The sequence below is a fragment of the Phyllopteryx taeniolatus genome, chromosome 17, assembly GCF_024500385.1.
Source record: "Phyllopteryx taeniolatus isolate TA_2022b chromosome 17, UOR_Ptae_1.2, whole genome shotgun sequence".
NCBI lineage: Eukaryota > Metazoa > Chordata > Actinopteri > Syngnathiformes > Syngnathidae > Phyllopteryx > Phyllopteryx taeniolatus.
The window spans coordinates 6,182,911-6,204,720 of NC_084518.1; the positions used below are offsets into that span (position 1 = coordinate 6,182,911).

The window sequence follows — 21,810 nt, forward strand, 5'->3', positions numbered from 1 at the left end:
GGTTTTGTCTTGTTCCGGCGACGTCCTTCATCATTGTAACGAAAGTTGTACTCAGCATTTGCGTGACACAGAAATACCCCATAAAACCAAGTTATTTCAAACAGTGTTTGACAACTTGATATTAAATGTGCTGTGAATTTTTGCGCACAGTATGGATGTCAGACACTTTTTTAGGATCATTTACATATAATTAACAAACCTAAGAACTGTTTGAGTTCAAAAATGCAGTCTTCTTTATTTGTCAATTGTATACATACATGAATTTTACCAAGCAGATGCTTACCTAAATAGCAAGCTTGATGGCTAATGACAACCACAAAAATGACCAGAGACGCTTGCTACCAAATATCATATTTTCACTGAGTTAAACACATGTATTTTCTCCAGCTAACAACCAACAAGATGCAGTAACTATTTAACATTTCATACCTAGTAAGCAAACAGAATGCCCAAGATGTACGCACAGAGTGACATAGACCATGGCATTTTCGCTTCCTGAATTAGTTTTATTCAAACTGACTTGCACAATCCAGAAGGCTGACTCGCCATCAGCAAGCCTCGCAGGCAGACACTTAAAGGCTTTTCTGCACTTAATTTGGTCTGTCAGATAGGGTTTTCCATCACAGTATTACAGTCTTTGAAGATCAGTGCACATTGATATAAACTGTAGTAGTAACTGACATTGTAACTGTACAGGCTGACTGCTGATGGTTATCTTGAAAACATGTTGTATTCATCAGAAACATCAGACAGAGTTTGAAGAGTTTGCACCCTTTAAACACGAGGCTTCCACTGGCCCAAGTAAAACACTTTTGCCAGTTGTTTTTTGGAAACATTTATTTTCACAAAATGATTTTGAATGGCCGGCACGGTAGAAGACTGTTTAGCACATCTGCCTCACAGTTCTGAGGACCGGGGTTCAAATCCCGGCCTCGCCTGTGTGGAGTTTGCATGTTCTCCCCGTTCCTGCGTGGGTTTTCTGGGGGCACACCGGTTTCCTCCCACATCCCAAAAACATGCGTGGTAGGTTGATTGAAGACTCTAAATTGCCCATAGGTGTGAATGTGAGCGCGAATGGTTGTTTGTTTCTATGTGCCCTGCGATTGGCTGGCGCCAATCAGGGTGTACTGTGCCTCCCGATGATAGCTGGGATAGGCTCCAGCAGCCCGCGACCCTAGTGAGGATAAGCGGTAAAGAAAATGGATGGACGGATGATTTTGAATGCCAAAATGATGCATTCATCAAGTCATGTGAAGCATCCTGGTGCAGAGCTTATCAGACCTTGGATGCTGTATAAGAATAGTAGTGTTGTCACACTGCTGCTTCACATGCTCACAGTAGCCGAGAGCGCCAATGGAGTGCTTTGTTTTGTGATAGTTGTAGACTGTAAGAGTGAATAAATGCTTAATTTAACAAACCCCAAAAAAACAACCGTTACTGGTTATTGTGACTGATTGAACTATGACCACTTAAAATACGTGTTGAGAAAAAGACAGTGAGCATGACCCACTCTCAGAAAATTTTATTCGTCGCGTAATATTTAACGTATTCAACTCAAGTATTGCACTCACATAACACGCTCCTTCTGCTGGAATGTTGCCCTACTGTTATTATTATTATTTTTTTTATGTGAAAGGTGAAATAAAGCCCAGTTATTATTGCTGATAAGGATAACTAAAGAACTTTAACGAGAGCAGGTCAGCTCTATATATAGACTATGAGCCCCCACAGCCTGCTAATTGGGAGCCAAAGGAAGCACAAATCTAAACCTTTTGCAGCGTTTCTGACAAATTTAATGATGAAATAATTGGCTGCTCATTTTGAGCTGAGGTGTGACACTTGAAGGGAACAGTGAAAGCCTTGTCAAAACAGATTCGGGCACAAGCCAACAGGGTGAGCAGGCCTCCCCTGGCGCAGCAATTCAGTTATGCGAACAATCTGACATGCCACACATGTTGGATGTCCACATGAATTGGTGAGCTCTGTGGCATCAGCTTAAAGAAGATCTTATACACATGGGTAAGGTTGAGGGTTGGATAATGCAACTCATAGCAACAGTTTTTTAGCTGTAGTCTGAAATCAAATGCCACGCTTGATTCGGGGCTGCTATCACAAAAATTTGTGCTCAATCACACCACACTCAGTGCCAGAATTAGCTCCTCACCACACTGCACAGATGGCATCAGTCGCGCTCATTACAAATGCTTCACATTCTAGTCCGGGCTGCCCGACCCCTTTCTTAATCCTAATTAGGAATGCAATTTCCACGCAGGGCTCTTTCCAGCATGATGGAAATAAATTTGTCTGACTGCAGCACTGGATTATGGGTAACGTTGCATCACTCCAAAATTTCAAAGATATGGTATGCCGTGAAACCTCTGTCATAGAATGTAGTTAAATCCCTGGATATCATTCTGCTGCTTCTCCCTTCAACCTTGGCAAATTGTCTCTTATGTACTTACACAAACATGGCCTTTCATTGAAATGTTTATGCTTTCCTTTAGCTTACTATTAGCACATTACAGTGAATTAACCACGCTTTTCAGTCTAGCACCATAAAGAGCTGCCTGCCAGAACCACACAGATAACAGGGTAATCAGGATAGTATTGCGGGTTGTTTACCCAAGCAGTTTTTCCACCTAAAAATTACCTATTTGGATAGCATATTGACCTAGACTTTGGAGGTAGCAGAGCCACTTTGCAGACATCAGCATGGACAGTGAGAGTAGACAGCCCACGATGAGCTAATAATGCTCAACTGACAACTGAACAATACACACACAAAGGGACACAACAGAGACATGTTGACTTAGCACGTCCAAAATGCTTAATCTGCCTCACTTCCTGCATGGTTTAAAGGACGCCCGTTGAGGGCTGAACTGAAAGGGTGCTTTTTGTCAAGCAGCCATTGGGCACACAACAATTTTTCACACAACTCTGCTGACTTTAAACTCTGTTTTCATTAGATGTGCTTTCTGACTCCATCAGATTCATTAGTTCATTGATTTAATTCGCCTGCGTGGGCAGTTATTTCTTGTCGTCTCATTTATACTGAATACAAGTATACCAACAGTAATGTAAAACAGGGCACCTAATCCCACAAAGCACTCATGGTTTTGACTAAATTGACAATTTGAATCTACAGATACAGTATATTTTGATAATTGTTTGCCATATGTTCTAACTTACTAAAAATATATATTTTTTATATATTTAATGAACAAAACTACCAGTGCTATAAGTGCAACACATTTAACACAGGCATCACTACTATTCAAAATGCACATACACTCCTGTTTATGTCCCTTAGCTTTTAACAATTGAAATTGAATGTAACGTGCTTAAAATAAATATTAGACCACCATCCAATGTAAGGTTATGTCACAGTTGCCCTAAATGAACAGAATTATTAATTATGAAATATTTCTTTTGTCTTTGCTATGTTTAATACATCAGTATGTTAAAAGCTCTTTAACGGAAATATTTTAATTCCAAAACCTAATCATTATTTTCCTCCATGAATTCGTAAATATTTCACTACTAAAGTGAAAAATAGTAAAGCACAATATTATTTATTGATTATGATCAAATAAATGGCAGTTATTTACTTGTATTTGCTGAAGAACAAAAACATTTTTTAATGGTATGCTTGATTAATTTCTAACTTCTTTGAGAAGCCCAGTGAGCAGGCTCAATTTTTTGACATGAAAAGGTCATGATTTGAGAAGAGAAAAAAAAAAAGGAAAAAATTTAACTAATTCTTGTTCAAAATTGTTAACATCAAGAGCTCATTGAAATTGTTTGATTTCATATTAAATCACTTTTTTTGATGCTGGATGGTCTCTTCATGACTGTGTCTTATACAGTTGTTAAACTCTGTTTAACAGTATAACAGTTTACCCAAAAAATACCTTAATTTTCAGTTCAAAACATAATGTTCAAATAGTCAATTAGTGGATACTTGATTAGTATTGACAATCATCTTTTTTCTTGAACGTGGTGTGACTCATTCCATTTTTGATACTTTAGGTAATTAGGATAACATCATATACTCCACAAGTATATGGAGGCCAAAACAGAAAACTTAAAACTTTTCCAAATGCACGATCAAAACCAAGCATGCACATTACATGCTGGTTTTCATCCGAAAGTGACAATATATATACATTAGTCCTGGGCAAAAAACGTTTCTTAAATGCATTGTTATGCAGATTTAAATGATTCAGAATACATTTTAATTTTCAATTTAAAAATGATTACGTTGTCTTGCACCCGTCGGATAGTTAATATGCTGCATATAATAAAGAGCACTGGAGTGCAAGTAAACAAGCAAATTATGTGAAACCAAACAAAAATGACTTAAAAACATGACAAGCCTGAGGAATCACATTACACATATTGCAGTGCAGTACAGCAGTGAAGCAGGAGAAACAACTAGTTGGTACAACTTGTGTCAGCCAGTGAACCACCAACCAAGTTTGATCAAAACTTCCACACATTTTTTGTTTGGTGTTTTTTTCTGAATATTGCTCATTGAGAGTGTTGGGAAGTTTGGTATGTGTACTACTTATGTACTTTTTTCTGACCCTTACTTTGTTAAAATAAGCTTGTTACTTTTTTCAACCACTGCATATGACGATACAGCATAAAAAACAAGCAAATAGAGATTAGTAATGGTAAAGTCAAGATCTTGATTGGTTGAGGTGCCAGTTGAGAGCTCGGGGTCTTAGAAAGTAGAAAAAAAAGGACAACATTCTTGGCAAATGTGTTGTGTCTCGTGCCAGGCTAACAAGCACAAACTTCTGGAATTAAAATATTTTTGTCTAATCTGAAGATACACATACACGGTGTATTTTTTTTAGCTGTTATCATGATCTAGTGATCTTTTGTTATTCACTTCACAATGTTAGCAAAGTGCTGGGAACGTGGTTTTGATGGTACAGAAGTCGGGCTAAAGATAGCCAACTCTTGGTTTAAAAAACAACAACATGCGACATGATACGTGATTTTTATTTTTTATTTATTATTCTCATTACGGGCACTATGAAAAACTACACCCAGCGGAACCTTGATTTAAGTGACTGGATTTTAACAGACAGAAAATAGTGTCCAGTTGGAACTCAATATCGCCCCTTTCATGCACCAGCGAGGTACGTTTGGATAAACTTTAAAAACTTTTCGAACATTTTAAAGCTTTTTTATATTCATTTACAATAATTTTGTACTGTACTGGTGTGCCACACAAAACGTGCTTCAATTTAACGGACGATCTGATTTAACAGACGATCCCTGCCCCTATTATTCTGTTGAATCAAGGTTCCACTGTATACACCATGGCAGCCCCATTTGCCCAAGCATGGTACACCGTGGGATTTTTGGCCATTTTTTCCTTCCATATTCAAGTCTTGCTACATTTTCTCACGGTCTATCACAGTATCCTTGACGAGCCGTATGGGGAAAGAGGTGCTGAGTCTTAGAGGCTCCAAGATGCACTACGTTTCGGCTTGCAGTCTACCGCCGATGGCAGTGCGTTTCCTCCCAAACTGCCACGTGTCACGGTCCCTCACATTTCTCACCTTCTGATCAAAGTCTGATATATTTTTAACGCCCTGTCGAGAAGACTTTCTTAGGATGAAACGTGGACGCTGGACAGCGGACTCGAATGAAGCTCCCCTGCCAAGCCCGGCTTTATACCCCTTCACAGACTGCGCGCACCATGACAGACCGTAGTAGAACACAACGTGCTGGGCATGTCACTTTAGCCTGTCCCATTCCTCCGTGTTGCTTCCCGTTTATCTCATTTTCTCCACGATGGCAAGAAATATGATTGCTGTGGCCGCCGGGAAGATAGTGCAGTACATGTAGCATAAGTTCATAAAAGATGATGATTGCAGGTATCCATGTAATTTAGACCACTTTGTTTTTTGTTTTTTTAAATGTGTTACAATGATCTGACCGCTTAAGTTACTCTACTAATATTTTGCACCAAAGATTTTGAATATTGTTTATCTTCAACTAAAAAATTTGAATTTGAGAAAATTCTATATGAAGTCCTTAAGATCCTTCTTGAGGATTATCAAATAAGTGAATGATCCCAACACTTTTACTTTAATTTATTAGCACATGAATTAACATTTAATATAGTTGACCATTTAAACCACTTTTATACTCACATCTTGGTGATGAAAAGCATCACTCATGTCACTCTTCACTTTGTCACACTGACAGCAGTGCTATTGCTACTGACAAGCGCATCATTAGATATTCTACTGTGATGGAAGGTTTTTCTTTTTAGAACTCAATAATAAAATAAAGGTTTGTTGTTCATATCAATTTATTAAAACATTTAAGCCTGACCTACAGGAAAGAGTTGTTTATTTGTTCGCTATATCCAATGTTGTGTTGGTCATACTATAGAATAATTCATTTATTGTGTTTAGAAAGACAACAGACTTCCTCCAGGAGTCCTTTAAAAGAAAGAAAGAAAGAAAGAAAAACAAACAAGCAAAAACCTCACAATTAAGAGTATTTTCCCAAATCATTCAGTCCTACTCCAGATTGATGATTAGGTACTTTTAATTGGGCCCACATCGTTAAAACCTATCGGCCTCGTTCCCAGTGATGAGGACTGGCTAAGTGTGGCTAAAGGTTCAGCCACATAAACACCTGATGTTGTATCTAACTGTGGCTAAGAGATTTTTATACTTTATATTTTTCATGACCCAGTGCAAGGCCTGCAATCAGTACTTCAATGATCAACGTGTTATGTGTCTATCCATCCACTTTCCGTCGCGCTTATCCTCACTCGGGTCAAGGGTGTGCAGAACTCATCGCCAGCCAATTGCAGGGCACATACAGTATAAACAAACAACCAGTCGCACTCACATTCACCCCTACAGGCAATTTAGAGTCTTCAATTAACCTAACATGCATGTTTTTGGAATGTGGAAGGAAACTAGAGTACCTGGAGAAAACCCACACAGGCACGGGGAGAACATGCAAACTCCGCACACAGAGAGGCTGGATTTGACCACGGGTCCTCAGAACTGTGAGGTAGATGTGCTAACCAGTTGGCCACCTTGCCGCCCATATTATGCATGAGCCATGTTATTTCGGTAGTCTTATTTCAGTGAACAAGTCTTTTGGTCCAAAACTGAAAATGCACTTTTGGGCTATTTTTGGCCAAAGCATTTCGGTGGCCAAATGGCTATATAATGCTGGTATAGCCAATCTATCGCAATATTGATAGTTCTTTCCACTGCACACCTAACTCAGATTGCCATCTGAACTTTTTATGCGGATGATGATCTGAAACTAATACACATTATTCCCATACACTTTTCATTTGATATGATATGGATCAACTGTTTAATAAAGATGAACAAAGATGGTTAGCTTATCTGATTACTTGATGGCTATTTATAGCCATCAAGTAATGAACTACAGTATGCGAGGTTCAGTTTAGACTTGCTGACTTTGTGGGATTTTTTTTTTTTTTTTTTTTTAATCAGCATGGTTGGTAAAAGGGTTGAAAGGGTCAAATGCATTAATGCAGTAAAGATTTTCTTTAAAATTGGCCACTCACAAGCTATGGCAACCAGTTTGCATATTGTATAATGTAGTAATTAATCGGTGTTAACATTTACAATTAACATTTTTAAATGTTAATGCTAATAATTTGAACTGTTGTTAGTTTATTGGTAAAAGCTAAACCATTGCATTTCCAGTATAATGTTGTGGAAAACTGAATGTTTAATTGTTCCTTACTAAGCAGTCTTGAGGAGTACATAGGGAGGAGTGGACAATGTGAGGTCACCAAAAATGAGTGACTCCATGGGATGACTGGCCACAGGTGACTTGAGCTTTGATAGGTAGGCATCCTCTGAGGGTGATTTGAAGGTCCAACTTTGTCAAATAATGAATATAAACGATGCAAGGGCTCTTCAGCTTAATATACTGATAAAAACAGTAATTTGGATCTGTTGGAATACTTTCATCAGAAAATTCAATGTTGAAAGACACAAGTCTGAGGCTGAATAAGGACTGTTATTCATTTAAAAACACGCCCCCCTTAGACAACAAATGTGCATACAAAGACTTAAATACTAAACAGTTTGTGAAGGCTTGCTGAGTTGCAGAATAGGGAATGCAACTTGAACAACAGCTGGGGTAGGAAACCATCTGAGGCTTCTGCTGCACCCCCCCCCCCCCCCCCCCCCCCCCCAACCCGCACCCCCAGAACCCACCCCTCCTGGAGCCGTGCTTCCATCACCTGCTCAGAGTGGAATCCTTGATGGGTTTCCCTCGGAAATACCATACTAAAGTATTGAACAGACAAAGTGCCATATTATACCACCAAGTCGGTGCTCAGGCAGCTGGGGGAACGATGCTACCATGTGTACTGTTTCAGAGGAAACAATGGTACACTATACAAACAAATTGGTGCGGTAAACAATGTGCACTTGCATTATGTGTCATGCCAGAATAGAGGACAGCTGGTAACCTTAGTCAACTGCTGTCTTGTGCCAAACATAACTTATGTAGCCAGAGTACGACAAGCATGTGCAGCCATGTTGAATTTGTAGTTAATTAATGAGGACAAACTTTAAGTCCCCGCATATGAAAGTGGCAGATAATTGTTAACACATAAGGCATAAGACATATTCTATGTATTCCATGGACAGGGTAATTCTACAGCAGTTTGTTGGAAAGTTTTGAGGATTCTTCCAAAATTGTTTCATTTAGAATTGGGTATGTCCCACAATATGTAATATGCCACTTAAATTACAGAGTAAATACATCTGTACAGAGAAATAAACAGTTAATACAAGGAAGCATTCATTATAGGGTGTAGAATAGTTAATCTGTTAGTAAAGAGTCACTGGTAAATGGAATGGGCCTGCAAGGAATATTCTGACTGCATTGAATTCTTTGAGAGTGTGCTCAACACGCCCAGACCTAATAAGCCATGACGAGCACTAAAATTCAAAAAGGTGATCTCAACCTTCTTAGAAACATTAGTTGTGAGTTGGACCCTTAGTTAAGATCCCAGAAGATCGTAGCTGCTCCTCCCTCACAGAAGAACATGACCACAGTCACATTCACCCGAAGGAAGATGCCCACAGGTGTGGACACTAATAATCTCTGAGAATTACAGATAAAACTGTATAGTTGCTCAGTTCTGCATGAGTAAGCCTTGGGGAGAGAAGGGTGTGTTGCTGGAGGAGGGTGTGGGGGATTCATTACAATGGCTTTTTTTGAGACAGCCATCAGCAGCAGCACAGAGATACACATTCCCAGTGAAAGTGAGGTGAAAAGTGAATTAAACCACCTACAATAATTGTTCTTGTTTTTTTTCTCTGATTCATGTCCCACAAAAAACAAACATGACATCTTTGTTGGTGTGTACACCATTAAAGGTGCCATATTTTACCAAACCAACTTTTTCTTGTATTTGGGATGTTATATTGGCTCTATGGTGCGTCAGTAAACATGTAAAACAGGAATTGAAATCGTCCACGCAGTCCTGAGTTCCAAACGTTTTTCTGCCCAGAGGCGTGAAATCAGGTCTTTCGAATTTCTTATCTTAGTTACTAACGAAGATCTCTGCCTACCTCTCCGCTCCCGAGTCAGCACTGTCAAAATACTAAACACATACTCTCACAAGTGGGTCGGTCGTCAACACTGAGGCTACCAATCAGAGGAAAGGGGGCGGTCTAAATAGCCAAAATATGAGGTCTTTAAAAGTTTACCTTTCTACAAAATGTTTTTAGTTCTTGAGTTTTCTGCTGTTTATTTTCTCACTAAATGACTTGTTGGGTTTTTGCTGTTGTCCTTATTATTTTGGAATCATTTTCTAAACCGAACATCACTGCTGTCTGTACTTTTTTGTAAAGCTGACAGCATCTAATCCAAATTTGGCAACCAAGAAGAACAGGGAGCAGTTTTATCACAAGTGATCCAACAGCAACGGTTTTGCAACAGTTTAGCGCAATCTCTCAAGTTCAGTTCACAGGGCAACTCGAATTGGCAGATATTACCAATGCAATGAAGGAATCAACGATAAGGAATTAAAAATTTAATCCAGAATTTCCTCAAATCAACAAAATATTAGGGAAAGACAGGTTTAAACTTCTGATAGTAAGAACATTAACAAACCTTGTAAACAAAAATGTTTTTAAACACTTGTGTCAGGAGTATGGCCACTAGTTAATTACATTTGATGTTGTATCCCACACAATGAATATTTTAGGTCATGGGAGGACCATGATACTAATGTGCTGTGATAATTATGGCTCTCAGAGGAAGCATCTCCCTGCTGTAGACCCTTTTTAAGGTCATATGTTTACACTTTGTTAATGACCGTGGAATTTATGTTGATGTCTCAATTAAAGTCTTGTGAGAGGAAATGGCATACGCGATAACATGGACATTTGGACAATTATTCAGGATTACAGGATATGACGTTTAATGTTTGGAATTGTTTTGTAACAACCACAATTATAACATTTACAGCAAACACAAAATTAAATAAAATCAGGAAATCCCTTTACACAGATCCGGTCCGTTCCTTCTTCCTGTTTTTCCGGTTAAGTTCTATCTAGGGCTGAAACCTGGTCAGCTCAGAGTTATCTATTACAGTGATGACACTTGATAAACACAGGCTGGTGAAAACCCACCCAAATAGCTTCCATTTTCACTTATGGTTTCTATGACACAGAGAGCAAGCAGACCCACATGCAAAGCCCCACATTCTATTGGAGCTCAGACAGAGGCCAGCCACCATGCTACAAACGCATTGCCTATGTCTGGCATCCTGACAACTATTTGAGGCACTTACTTACCCTAAAGTATGCGCTCACACACACACGTGGCAAGAGCCCTGTGTATGTGAGCTGCATCTGGGCTTCTACTCACGCATGTGCCCCAGCACAGCCTAAAAGGCACAGACCCTTCACGATACAGGTGATGTTTTCTGACAGAATCAGGAAAGTCCATTAATCCTGCTGGCTATCAACCATTTCATCTGTGTTTAAGTATTTATTCCTGTTTCATTCAACAAGTCTTTGAATGAAGAGTTTAGTTTCTTCCAGAACTCATTGGAATGGTTTAAAAGATATGCGAAGATAAAGACAGCTTCAAGGGCTAAATGGTCTACTTTTCTTGACTATTTTAATCATCTGACCAAGAAGCAAATGCTCCAAGGGAAAGATGCAACTCTGTGTCAATAAGAGCAATTTGCTTCACTATTATACTACCAAATTCAGTCCAATCCCAAAACATCTTTTTTTCCCCCATTACATAATCTTGCAGGGCATATCGCTATAAAGTTCATTAACCTTACAGGTGTCAAACGCAAGGCCCGTGGGTCAGATCCAGCCCTCCATGTCTTTTTATGTGTGTGTGTGTGTGTGTGTGTGTGTGTATGTGTATATGCAATAATATGATGAGGCAAATTATTATTTAGTGTTCCCACACAGAACACATAAGGTAAGTTACAAGAAGTGCAACTGCTTCACGCTCTGGCCACACTGCTACTCTGTATACAAACACAATTCAGCTCAGCTTCTGGCAAGCAGACGTCATGGATAGTGTTATATGCTTTTGGCAGAATGTCCATCTCATTTTAAACAGAATCAATATCAGTGCTACTCAAGAAAAATGCAGTACAAGAGCAACTTCTTGTGGCATTTAAATGGCCTCTCCCAGGGTCTTCAGATAAAACACAAGCAATAACATAGTGCCGTGTTTTTATGGCAGAATAATTTACACAGCTCAAAATGTTATTGTTGCGCTTGTCTGCAGCCTTTATTTCATAAAAAGACAAACTATTGATTTTATACTTTCCTTAAAAGATTTAAGTTGTTGATGCTTCATTTTAAATGTCATCAAATCTGTTCCTGTTTGCACAGAACAGAAGCAATTTGTTTTGCATTTCGTTCCCTTACTGTACCCAATGTGTGTGTTACAACCTGAGAAATCCGTGGTCAACGGATTTCTCACTCTCTTCACTTATGCAGACAAATTCACTAGTCCATGTTTATCTATAAAACATTCATTTGCAAGACCCCACCCTATCGTCGCTGGATACCGTACATGAATCGCTGCACCTGTTTTTAGCCTGTTATGAACCTTTTTTCATGTGTGCGATGATGTAAGGAAATGTATTATGTACATTTTGTTGTTTATGTATTTATCTTTGCTTTTATTTTGCTTTGTATTGCTCTGCTGTCTGCTGCCAGGTTGGCATTGAAAATAAGAATCTGTTCTTAATTGCCTTACCTGGATAAATAAAGGTTTGATGAATGAATGAATGAATGAACTCAACCGAGGTAAATACCGAACTGTGATTTTTGCCATACCATTACACCCATACCGATTATATATTTGGTTTCACCATTACACTACTGAGGGGCACCATAACCACGTGACCCTTGATGATAAGTTCAACACCCCAATTTAGAAGAATGTACGTTGCACATAAATAACCTCATCTACAGGTTTAGCTTACACGCAAGTAGTTTAGTACACAAGTAACAAAAAGGGAAAACATTTGCTTTCAGGCGGCACGGTGAACGACTGGTTAGAGCGTCTGCCTCACAGTTCTGAGGAGCGGGGTTCAATCCCTGGCCCCGCCTGTGCGGAGTTTGCATGTTCTCCCCGTGCCTGCGTGGGTTTTCTCCGCGCACTCCGGTTTCCTCCCACATCCCAAAAACATGCATGGTAGGTTAATTGACAACTCTAAATTGCTCCATATGACTGTTTTTTTTATGTGGGTATACTCGCACTGGGTCAACTTAACCCTGCCAGATTTGGGTTGATTCTTGCTTAAAAATGCCAGTGTGCGTGTTAAAAATTGTGTTTATTTTTATGTTTGAGTAGATAGATTCTCAGTCATTCAGGTCACGATTAAAATCAAATCTAACTTTATTTATAGACCACTTTTCATGCAATGATATACATCTCAAAGTTTTTTTACATAGTTAAAATCACTCCCATCAAAATAATAATGTAATGACCTATGGCTGGGCACAGAGAAAACAAGTGGGAAACACCATCTCAGGGAGCCGTCTGCACCAAGAGCAGACAGCAGACCGCGGCCACAGGTTACCGGCATTGAGCCCCAGTGTAGTGGCATATGGAGACTGAGGACCTCATGGGGCAGGACCATGACTGCAGTCAATTACAGCTCACAGTGCAGAGGGTTCTCTGCGCTAAGGTTGAATCGAGGAAACTGGACTCTTCTTGGTTGTTCGATTTGTTGTGTTTTTGTGTTTGTTTTTCGGAAATATTCAAAAATGTTTCAGGAAATTATTGCTATTAGGGTAACAAAATGTTGAGATGCTCAGCTCTCATTATGAGTATGGTTCTATACCAAAATACAGTAGCTATAATAAAGATACTGTTAGAGTAATAACTTAGTGCACGTCATCATATTGTGCTAGTGGTCTCAATGTTAATGGAAATGATTAATATTTTTTAATTAAAATGTATTATGCCATAGTTTGCATTCATTTACAATTTTGTTTCTACAGTACATTTACATTAATGAACCAACTAAAATTTACATGAGTGGAATTTTTTTTCAGAATAACATATGTGGATTGACAATATTAGATTGTTTGTGTCATCAAAAGACACATTGAGCACTTAACATCAACAGTCAATATCTCTTGAAGAATGAGAATAGCTGGTGCTGTTAATGCAATAGTTTTAAAGTTAGTGACAATAATATCTTTGCAAGTTCTTGGCAATTTGACTAAGTTGTCTGTCTCAAACAAACCCACCAATACGATAAACCCAGTAGCTTGCAAAGTTGACACAGACTGTGGCCGTAGGCAGTACATTCCCCTGTAGAGTGGAAGACTCCCAAAATGAACCAGATTTTCGTTTTCTAGTGTGCCCAAACACGTCACAAATTGCCTGGTATGAGTGATTTATTGTTGTGACTCAAACATCAAAATGAGTGAGGGTCATCTAACAAAATATTTGTCCTTCCTGCCACATAAAAAACAGAACACACCTTCCCAGTTATTACCCAGTGCCATGCCGTTTGAGAATCACTGGTTAATATCATTTAATATCATCATTGATCATTGCTCATTGGTTCCGTCATATGGGATCATGTGCTCTACAGTGCATCGTTTACCACAAATAGAAGCTGGCATCTGGTTTCTATCATGTTGGAAATACTGTGAAACACATTTTGGACTTCAACAAGACAGTTCGACCTGACCAAATCTGAACCAAATTGTAATTATTGGTATACAGTAGATTATTACTCTGCTCAGATGTGTAGTTTTAACACTTGTACTAATCTGCATGCAAACTGAATTTGAGTTAGTGTTACAAAGTAGTACAAATTGTTACAGCATGCCTTATTATACCTCTTGGACACAAACACGGACAAGCATGCGTGCACACACATCCACATCACTAATAACTCATTTAAATGGGCACCAAGATTTCTGTATCATACCTTACCCCAAGCACTGAACTACAGCGTCATTGCCAAGTGTGGATGTATCGAGTCAGTCATTTGTGCAATGAAGTCAGCAATGATTCTTTGAACATATAATTTCTGCCCATTGGGATCTCTCCCGCAACACGATTATGAAAGATGTAGCTTAAGGATGTTGTGAAGAAGTGTTCTAAATGATTGGCCCAAAATTACATTTATGGTCATCACAGCATACACTAGATTTCTGATTGTTATGATTAAAGGCCATTACAAGGACAAATGACATCAGCCCATTAGTGTACGTGTTGTTTTTCTCACTAATTCGGTGTTTTTTTCCCATAACATTTTTTATGTTTTGAAGGACATTAGAGTCTGTGTTGTTTTTCTTCTCTCAATGCTGGTGTTGTCATGATCATTTTTAATGTTTACAGGAAAATGTGAGTGCAAATGGTTGGTTGTCTATCTATGTCTATACAGTGTGCTCTGCCACTGGCTGGTGACCAGACCAGGATCGACCCCGCCTTTTGCCCGAAGTCAGCTGAGATAAGCTCCAGCACACCCACGACCCTAATAAGAATAGGCGGTACAGAAAATTAATGGATGGATTGAAAAATATATTGTTTGAGAGGTCTTTTTCCAGAAGTATTATCAAAGACTCCATTCCTGGTGGATCCAATGGTTTGGAATAAACCTTGGAATAAAACAAACACCTGAGCTTCTCAGAGCTCTGCTTAGTGGCTATTTTTAGACAGTAATTGCCTGTTTCTTTACAGCCTGATAAACAAAAGATGACTCCAGAACCATTATGTTGTTATGACTGTTCGTATGAGTCACTGATGGTGTAGTGGTACACTCGCCTGACTTTGGTGCAGGCAGCGTGGGTTCAGTTCCCACTCAGTGACGTTGTGAATGTGAGTGCGAATGGTTGTCCGTGTCTATATGTGCCCTGCGACTGACTGGCGACCAGTTCAGGGTGTAGTCCGCCTTTCGCCCGAAGTCAGCTGGGAGAGGCTCCAGCATCCCGCGACCCTAACTAGGATAAGCGGTGTTGAAATTGGATGGATGGACTGTTCGTATGAAATTATTTCAGGGCAACACTGGCTAAGCTCCATGTAGTTCATTGCCTCAGCCTTGTCGTTAATGAAACAGCTAAATAGTTTACTAACCGACAGCTTCCCAATGTTGATCAATGGAGGCCTCATTTGACCTATTGATGTACTGTCGTTATCCAGTAAACACACAAGCAGGATGACAGTGTTTCTTCCCTCAAGGGACCATGTGACACCCAATAAATATCAAACAGGAAGCCATTTGTGTATTGGGGAATCTGTCATATTGTCCTGTTGATCTAGTGGTCTAAATGTCGAACAATTATGTTGTGTTAAAACAAAACTGCTAGCACCAGCCTCCTACCTGGTATATGCACAACCTACTAACCGCATTTGGCAAAACAGGTCGAAGTATTTCCTTCCGGCTCGGGTGAATGGCGAAGGGGATTGTGACAATGCAGCCGTAGCAGCATGACACATCTCAATGTTTTTTGGTTTAACACAAAATATCACCATAGGGCTACCAAAGATGAAAATGGCCGAGCTTTGGGCTTTTTTCATGTTTATGTATATCACATCATATTTGTATAAATAAAGGACATAGATGTATTTAACTTTTGTCCAAAGACACCAGACAAAGAAAACAAATTTTTTAGCAAGTTCGGCTTCAACTATCATGTCATCAACCTGTCATCATGCTCGTTAGCGCAGCATACACAGGAAGTCCCCAAACCTGTTTTCTTGGTTTGGTCACGTGACGTTCCACATATACCGGATTAGGCAGGAGCCATCCATTCCAAATCCTTATCCTAAACAAGACAACTATAAGCTTCTCTTTTGTCATGACTGCTGATATTTAGCAGTTAATGGTGTCAAACGAAAACATTCCTGTTTTTAACGCCATCCTGCTCTTTTCCATGGCATTAAACTATGTCGTTGTTTATGGGGTTTTTTGACACGCTGGCCTTCTTGAAATTTGAAACAGGTACCGGCTTGTGCCATTTATGGAACTTGACCGCGTTGAGGCCAAGGTGAATATTTGAGTATGAATGACTAATCTAAATATGTCTGATTACATTAACAATCCATACCAACAGCCCTACTTCACTACAAAAACAACTGTCATGGATAAGAGCACACATCAACTGGAAAAGAAAGAGAGACACATTTCACAGATTTGTAGGAATAAAAATCACAACGCTTTATGTGCTAAGGGGAGTTGTCTCACAATGGGTGATTTGAGAGGCTCTAGAATCAATAAAGACTGAAATGAAACACTTTTTGAAACGTTTTCTATTAGAACTGTTGCTTTTCAACATTACCGTCTGCTGCAGGTCACCGTGAATTAAATATTATGATGAAAGCAGGACACGGTCCTGAATCGTTGTCTGTGTCAAGTTAAAAATTATATCTGCCTTAGGATGTAAATGATCACACCCAGCATGTTTTCCAAATGACTTCAACTGGCAACATTGCTGAGATTTCTTCACAGCTACCGTTTCTTTCTGCTATAAAAGCAAGCTCATCAGCAGGGCTGCCTTTTAGCTTTCAGGCAAACAGGTGGCTAAGATTGTTGCACATAATGGAGGAGGTTTTCAGCCTCCATATGTTTTCTGTTTGGAATGTTGCATTTGCCTGCATCGACACTCAGGTTTGGGAGTGACGCTGTAGATATTTCTGGGGACGCCTGCTCACGCCACTGCTTGAAACACCTCCACCCACTCCTGCTCAGCTGTTTCAGGCAATTCCGGAGTAAGCAGCCATGTGCTACATTGACTTTATACTGTGTCAGGGCCACAATAGAAAAGTATTCATGACGGCCTGTAAGGGATGTATGTGATCAGTCGCAAATCATCAATCAGCGAACTTTGTGAAAATTTGAGTGAACAGTACCCTGAAATGACAAGTCCCCAAAAATCATTCCTTCCTTGCTGTGACATCTGAGCCGAGAGCAAAATGTCAATATGCCAGAGCCGACTCTCACTCAGGGATTTCTGATATGAATAACTTCTGACTTGTAACAAACAAATGCAGAGCATCAAGAGACTTCTATTGTCTGCTGTCCCAATACTGCTTGTCCGTTTACGCTCCTGCAATAAAACCTCAGACTGTATGTGACTTACCCATAGCAGGAATTACGTGCCATTCAGAGTGTCGTCCAAACATTTGCTCGCAAGCTTTGGGTGGGTCAGGAAACTTCTGACAACATACGGCTCCTAAGGGAGCGACTATCAGGAGTTATCTTAGGGTATATTGACTCCTGTCTCGCCAAACGGCTGCACCACACATGCTGAACAATGAGAGAAGCATTGACCCTTGGCTCTATTTTGGACAAGTGTTTTAAGAGTGTGCTGGTTAGTGCATCCGATGAGAACCCGAGTTATGTGTAGGTTTGAGAGGCTTCAAAGCTCTGTTGAGTGATGAAATGGCTTATCAGTGGACTACATACAAACAACCATCTAGTGGACACCTCTGTCAATTATCTTATCACGTAGATAAAGAGATGGCTCCAATTGGATTTAGCTGTCAGCCATGAGTGAAAACGAAGACAGTCATGCATGTGGCAACTATCCAGGAACGTAATTTCAAATGCTAGTGTAAAAGCTTTGAGTCTAATTATGCTCTACCATGCTCAACTTCCATCCATCCATTCATTTTCTGAGCCGCTTGTCCTCACAAGGGTCGCGAGAGTGCTGGAGCCTATCAAAGCTATCTTCGGGCAGGAGGCGGGGTACACCCTGAACTGGTTGCCAGCCAATCGCAGGGCACATACAAACAAACACCCACCCACACTCACATTCACACCTACGGGCAATTTAGAGTCTTCAATTAACCTACCATGCATGTTTTTGGGATGTGGGAGGAAACTAGAGTGCCCGGAGAAAACCCATGCAGGCACGGGGAGAAGATACAAACTCCACACAGGTGGGGCCGGGGATGGAACCCATGTTCTCAGAACTGTGAGGCAGACGCTCTAACGAGTCGTCCACACTGCCGCCCTTGCTCAACTTCTTGAGTCAAAGTGTTTCAAATATGGCGCATCAAAAAGAAAGATTTGCTGATGCCTACAAGTCTTTCCTATAGTCTGTCAAAGTATTATCCTCAAAGTCTGTACAAGGTCAATACTAATTCACTTTGAGCATTTTCCAGGGTCACAAATATTTTTGGACCACTCTTGGCAAGAATAGTTACTGCAGATGCTTTTCTTTGGAATGGAAGTGAAACAGCTCAGATGAAGCCAACAATGTAAAAAGTCAATGCATTCCATTAGGTCAGATTGGAAAGTCTGCTGTAAGCATGTGCACTTAAAATAACAATGGCCTGTGTCTTCTGCTCCGTTGACAGATGACTAGGATGATATTTGCAGCTATGTTCAGTCATGCTGGCTATGGCCTTCACTTGGAATAGCTATGGCTGCGTGGCCATTATGAGGATAGCAGCCCACAGAATGCAGTTGCAAATTACAACTAAAAAGCATATCTGATAACAAACCACTATAGCACAAAGTTGTGTGACCTGAAGAAAAACATCCATATTACAGCAACATTTGTAGCAGCGTGAATCCAAAAATAAATGTATTTCAATTAATGGTATTAGTGGCTATTAGTGTTTCACGACACAGCCTTTAGCCAGCTTCATGCTGTTGCGAAAGACGCAGGCAATGCTGGCTTAAAGCCAGTCGACCACATGGCTAAGCCCCTGTCCAAGCAAGACAAAAGAAATTCTCAAATCTTCACCAGCTCACTGCCCCCTCTGAAAATTGCAATTGTGCTCCTGCCATTGCTTGTCACGGATTTACTTGGGGGAGACACTATCAAAAAGTCCCGACGAACAGCTCCGTAACCTCAAGTCATACAAGCAGTTGATTGTACAAAGTATTTAGGAGTCGGAAAACAAATTTCAAAAAGGCTGCAGCTCTAATTAGTATTAAACCATTGATACATGTGAACGATCGCTGGAGGTTCTCATGTGTGTACCTTTCTATTTTGGTCCCACTCATGCCTCCAAACCTGTGTCCAAGGGTAAGGCGGAGAAATATAACTCATGTCAAACCATACTGGTTAAGTTTTTACTGCCATGTAACCGCTTGAAAGGAAAACTAGGCAAAGGGCAGTGTTTAAAATAGTGAAATTAACCAACTTTTGGCATTGTTTTATTTAGTCTACGTAACTGCTTATCCCACATTACTTAATTTAGAAATTCTGTGAAGACAAAAACACTCAGACACAACTAAATCAAATTCGAAGAAGAAAAAAAAAGTCACGTAAACGACCCTGATTCCCAGAATGACTCCATGCCACAGCAACAAGTGGCATTAACGAGTCATTCAAAACCGCGGGGCTATTGTGAATATTTGTTGACTCCGAAATGATTCCATGACGATTTGTTTCAACCTAATGTGGATTTCGAAACTGTTCGATGGGACGGCCGCACTGTGCAAACAGCGCTAGCCTCCACAGGTGTGTGTTGATCACTTTCCGAGCTGAGAAAATGGCGATAACGCAGCCAATTGTCAGAGAGTTCATACAGGAGGGCAGGAGCAGCGGGGAAAGGACACTGGGGGGTGGGGGGCCCAGAGGACACTGGCATGACTCCTCCCGCGGACAGCCGACTTTATTCAGCCGGCAGGGAAAACCGTTATCTCGCATCACTACTTCGAACGTCACCACGCTAAATAGTTAACGGCACGACCGCGAATCATGTTTCGCTTACAAGCACCGGGGCGTCCTCGGAACTTAAAAGAATGAAACTTTTCAGTAAAAAAAAACAAACGAAACAACAACAAAAAACGTGATGCCGTGCACACGCTAACTGCATTGGCGAAAATAAAAATAAAAAAGGGGGTAAAAGGATGGTTTTGATGAACTGTCAAAGCTGCTTAAAACCACTCGATGCGCTTACTTGCTATTCTGATAGTAAGTTGTACCAAAATGGCGACTATATTCGTCATATATTTGTAAAAAAAAAAAAAAAGATAAGTCTCTTTTCGGAGACAGAAAGGTTGTCCGACGTCAGTCTGATATGAGTTTGAGCGTTTAACGGACCTTAGTTCGAAGACGGGATCAATTTTATGGCCACCGCTGAAGTGAAACCGCGACCAAACCAGAGGCAAAAGTAAACTGTACTCGACTGACGAAATACAATAAGGAACAAAATGTGAGGCTGCTGTATTCAAATGAGTACTTACAGTGAGTTGAGAGGAGAGTGAGGAGGCAAGCCAGACGTGCTTTCGCCATCTTGGAGTCGATGCAATGCTCGCTGTGGCCGCCAGTACAAGCGCAAAGTAGCCCGAACAGATCTGGCATGGGATTGACAGGGGCGGAGAGAGAGAGAGAGAGAGAGAGAGAGAGAGAGAGAGAGAGAGAGAGAGAGAGAGAGAGGAGGGGGAGGGATAGAAGTTGTATTATATTAGCTTTCCATAGCTACCGAACGCATCAGTCAAGTTGTCAAGGATTTATAGTCGGTACGAGGTGGGGGGGGGCTTTTGTTTTGTTTTACTACTGTAGCCTTGTGCTGCTTTTGCAGTTGCGCTGGTGAGTGAGCGGATCCCAATGGGGGGGGGGCACTGGAACTCATCTTGACTGAGATTTCAAGACACTTAGTGTCTGTTATCTTTCCAAAGAGACATAAGTGCAAGTAAAAACAGTACACTAGACCACAGTGAAGGTACACAATACAATCGTATGATAAAATGTATTCATGGTCATTAGTAATACTATGTTAATTTTTTTTTTTTTGATAAGATGTATAATATCCATCCATCCATTTTCTCAAGTGCATGTCCTCATTATGGTCATGGGTGAGCTGAAGACAGTCCCTGCTGATTTTGGGCACGAGGCACGGTACACCCCCGACTGGTCGCCAGCCAAATAGCACTCACACATAAAAGTATATCTACTCCCACATCTAAATAAAATGAATCCTTGGATGAACATGGTGTGATCTTAGTACCCTAATTCAGTCTAAGCAAATCATGTAAATTCACCTTGCTGGGACTTGAACCCACAACCTCTGAAGCTCTCATGCTAACCATTCAACGGCGTGATTTCAAAGATGGCTAATTTGTGCTGCATTTTTTTTGGTACTTGCATTAAAAATTCTCTGTTAGCCAACAAAAATTGCCTTAACACTTAGCCTGCAATTTTTCAGAAGGTTAGCTAAGAAGAAGTGGGACACTGAGAGGACCGAGGAGAGGCAAAAGGAATACACTGAGATGCGACATAGGGCAAAGGTAGAGGTGGCAAATGCCAAACAAGAGGCATATGATGACATGTATGGCAGGTTGGACACTAAAGAAGG

At 40.3% G+C, this 21,810-nt stretch overlaps 1 protein-coding gene across 1 annotated transcript in view; it reads right to left on the reverse strand.

The window, feature by feature from the left end:
* Positions 1-20,820, reverse strand: part of jam3b (junctional adhesion molecule 3b) — a 47,287-nt gene extending 26,467 nt beyond the window's left edge. Inside the window, exon 1 of the mRNA XM_061751327.1 lies at positions 20,699-20,820. Coding sequence (XP_061607311.1) covers positions 20,699-20,816 — 118 coding nt within the window. The 5' untranslated portion in view covers positions 20,817-20,820. The remainder of the gene's footprint in view (positions 1-20,698) is intronic.
* Between the last annotated feature and the right edge of the window lie 990 nt (positions 20,821-21,810).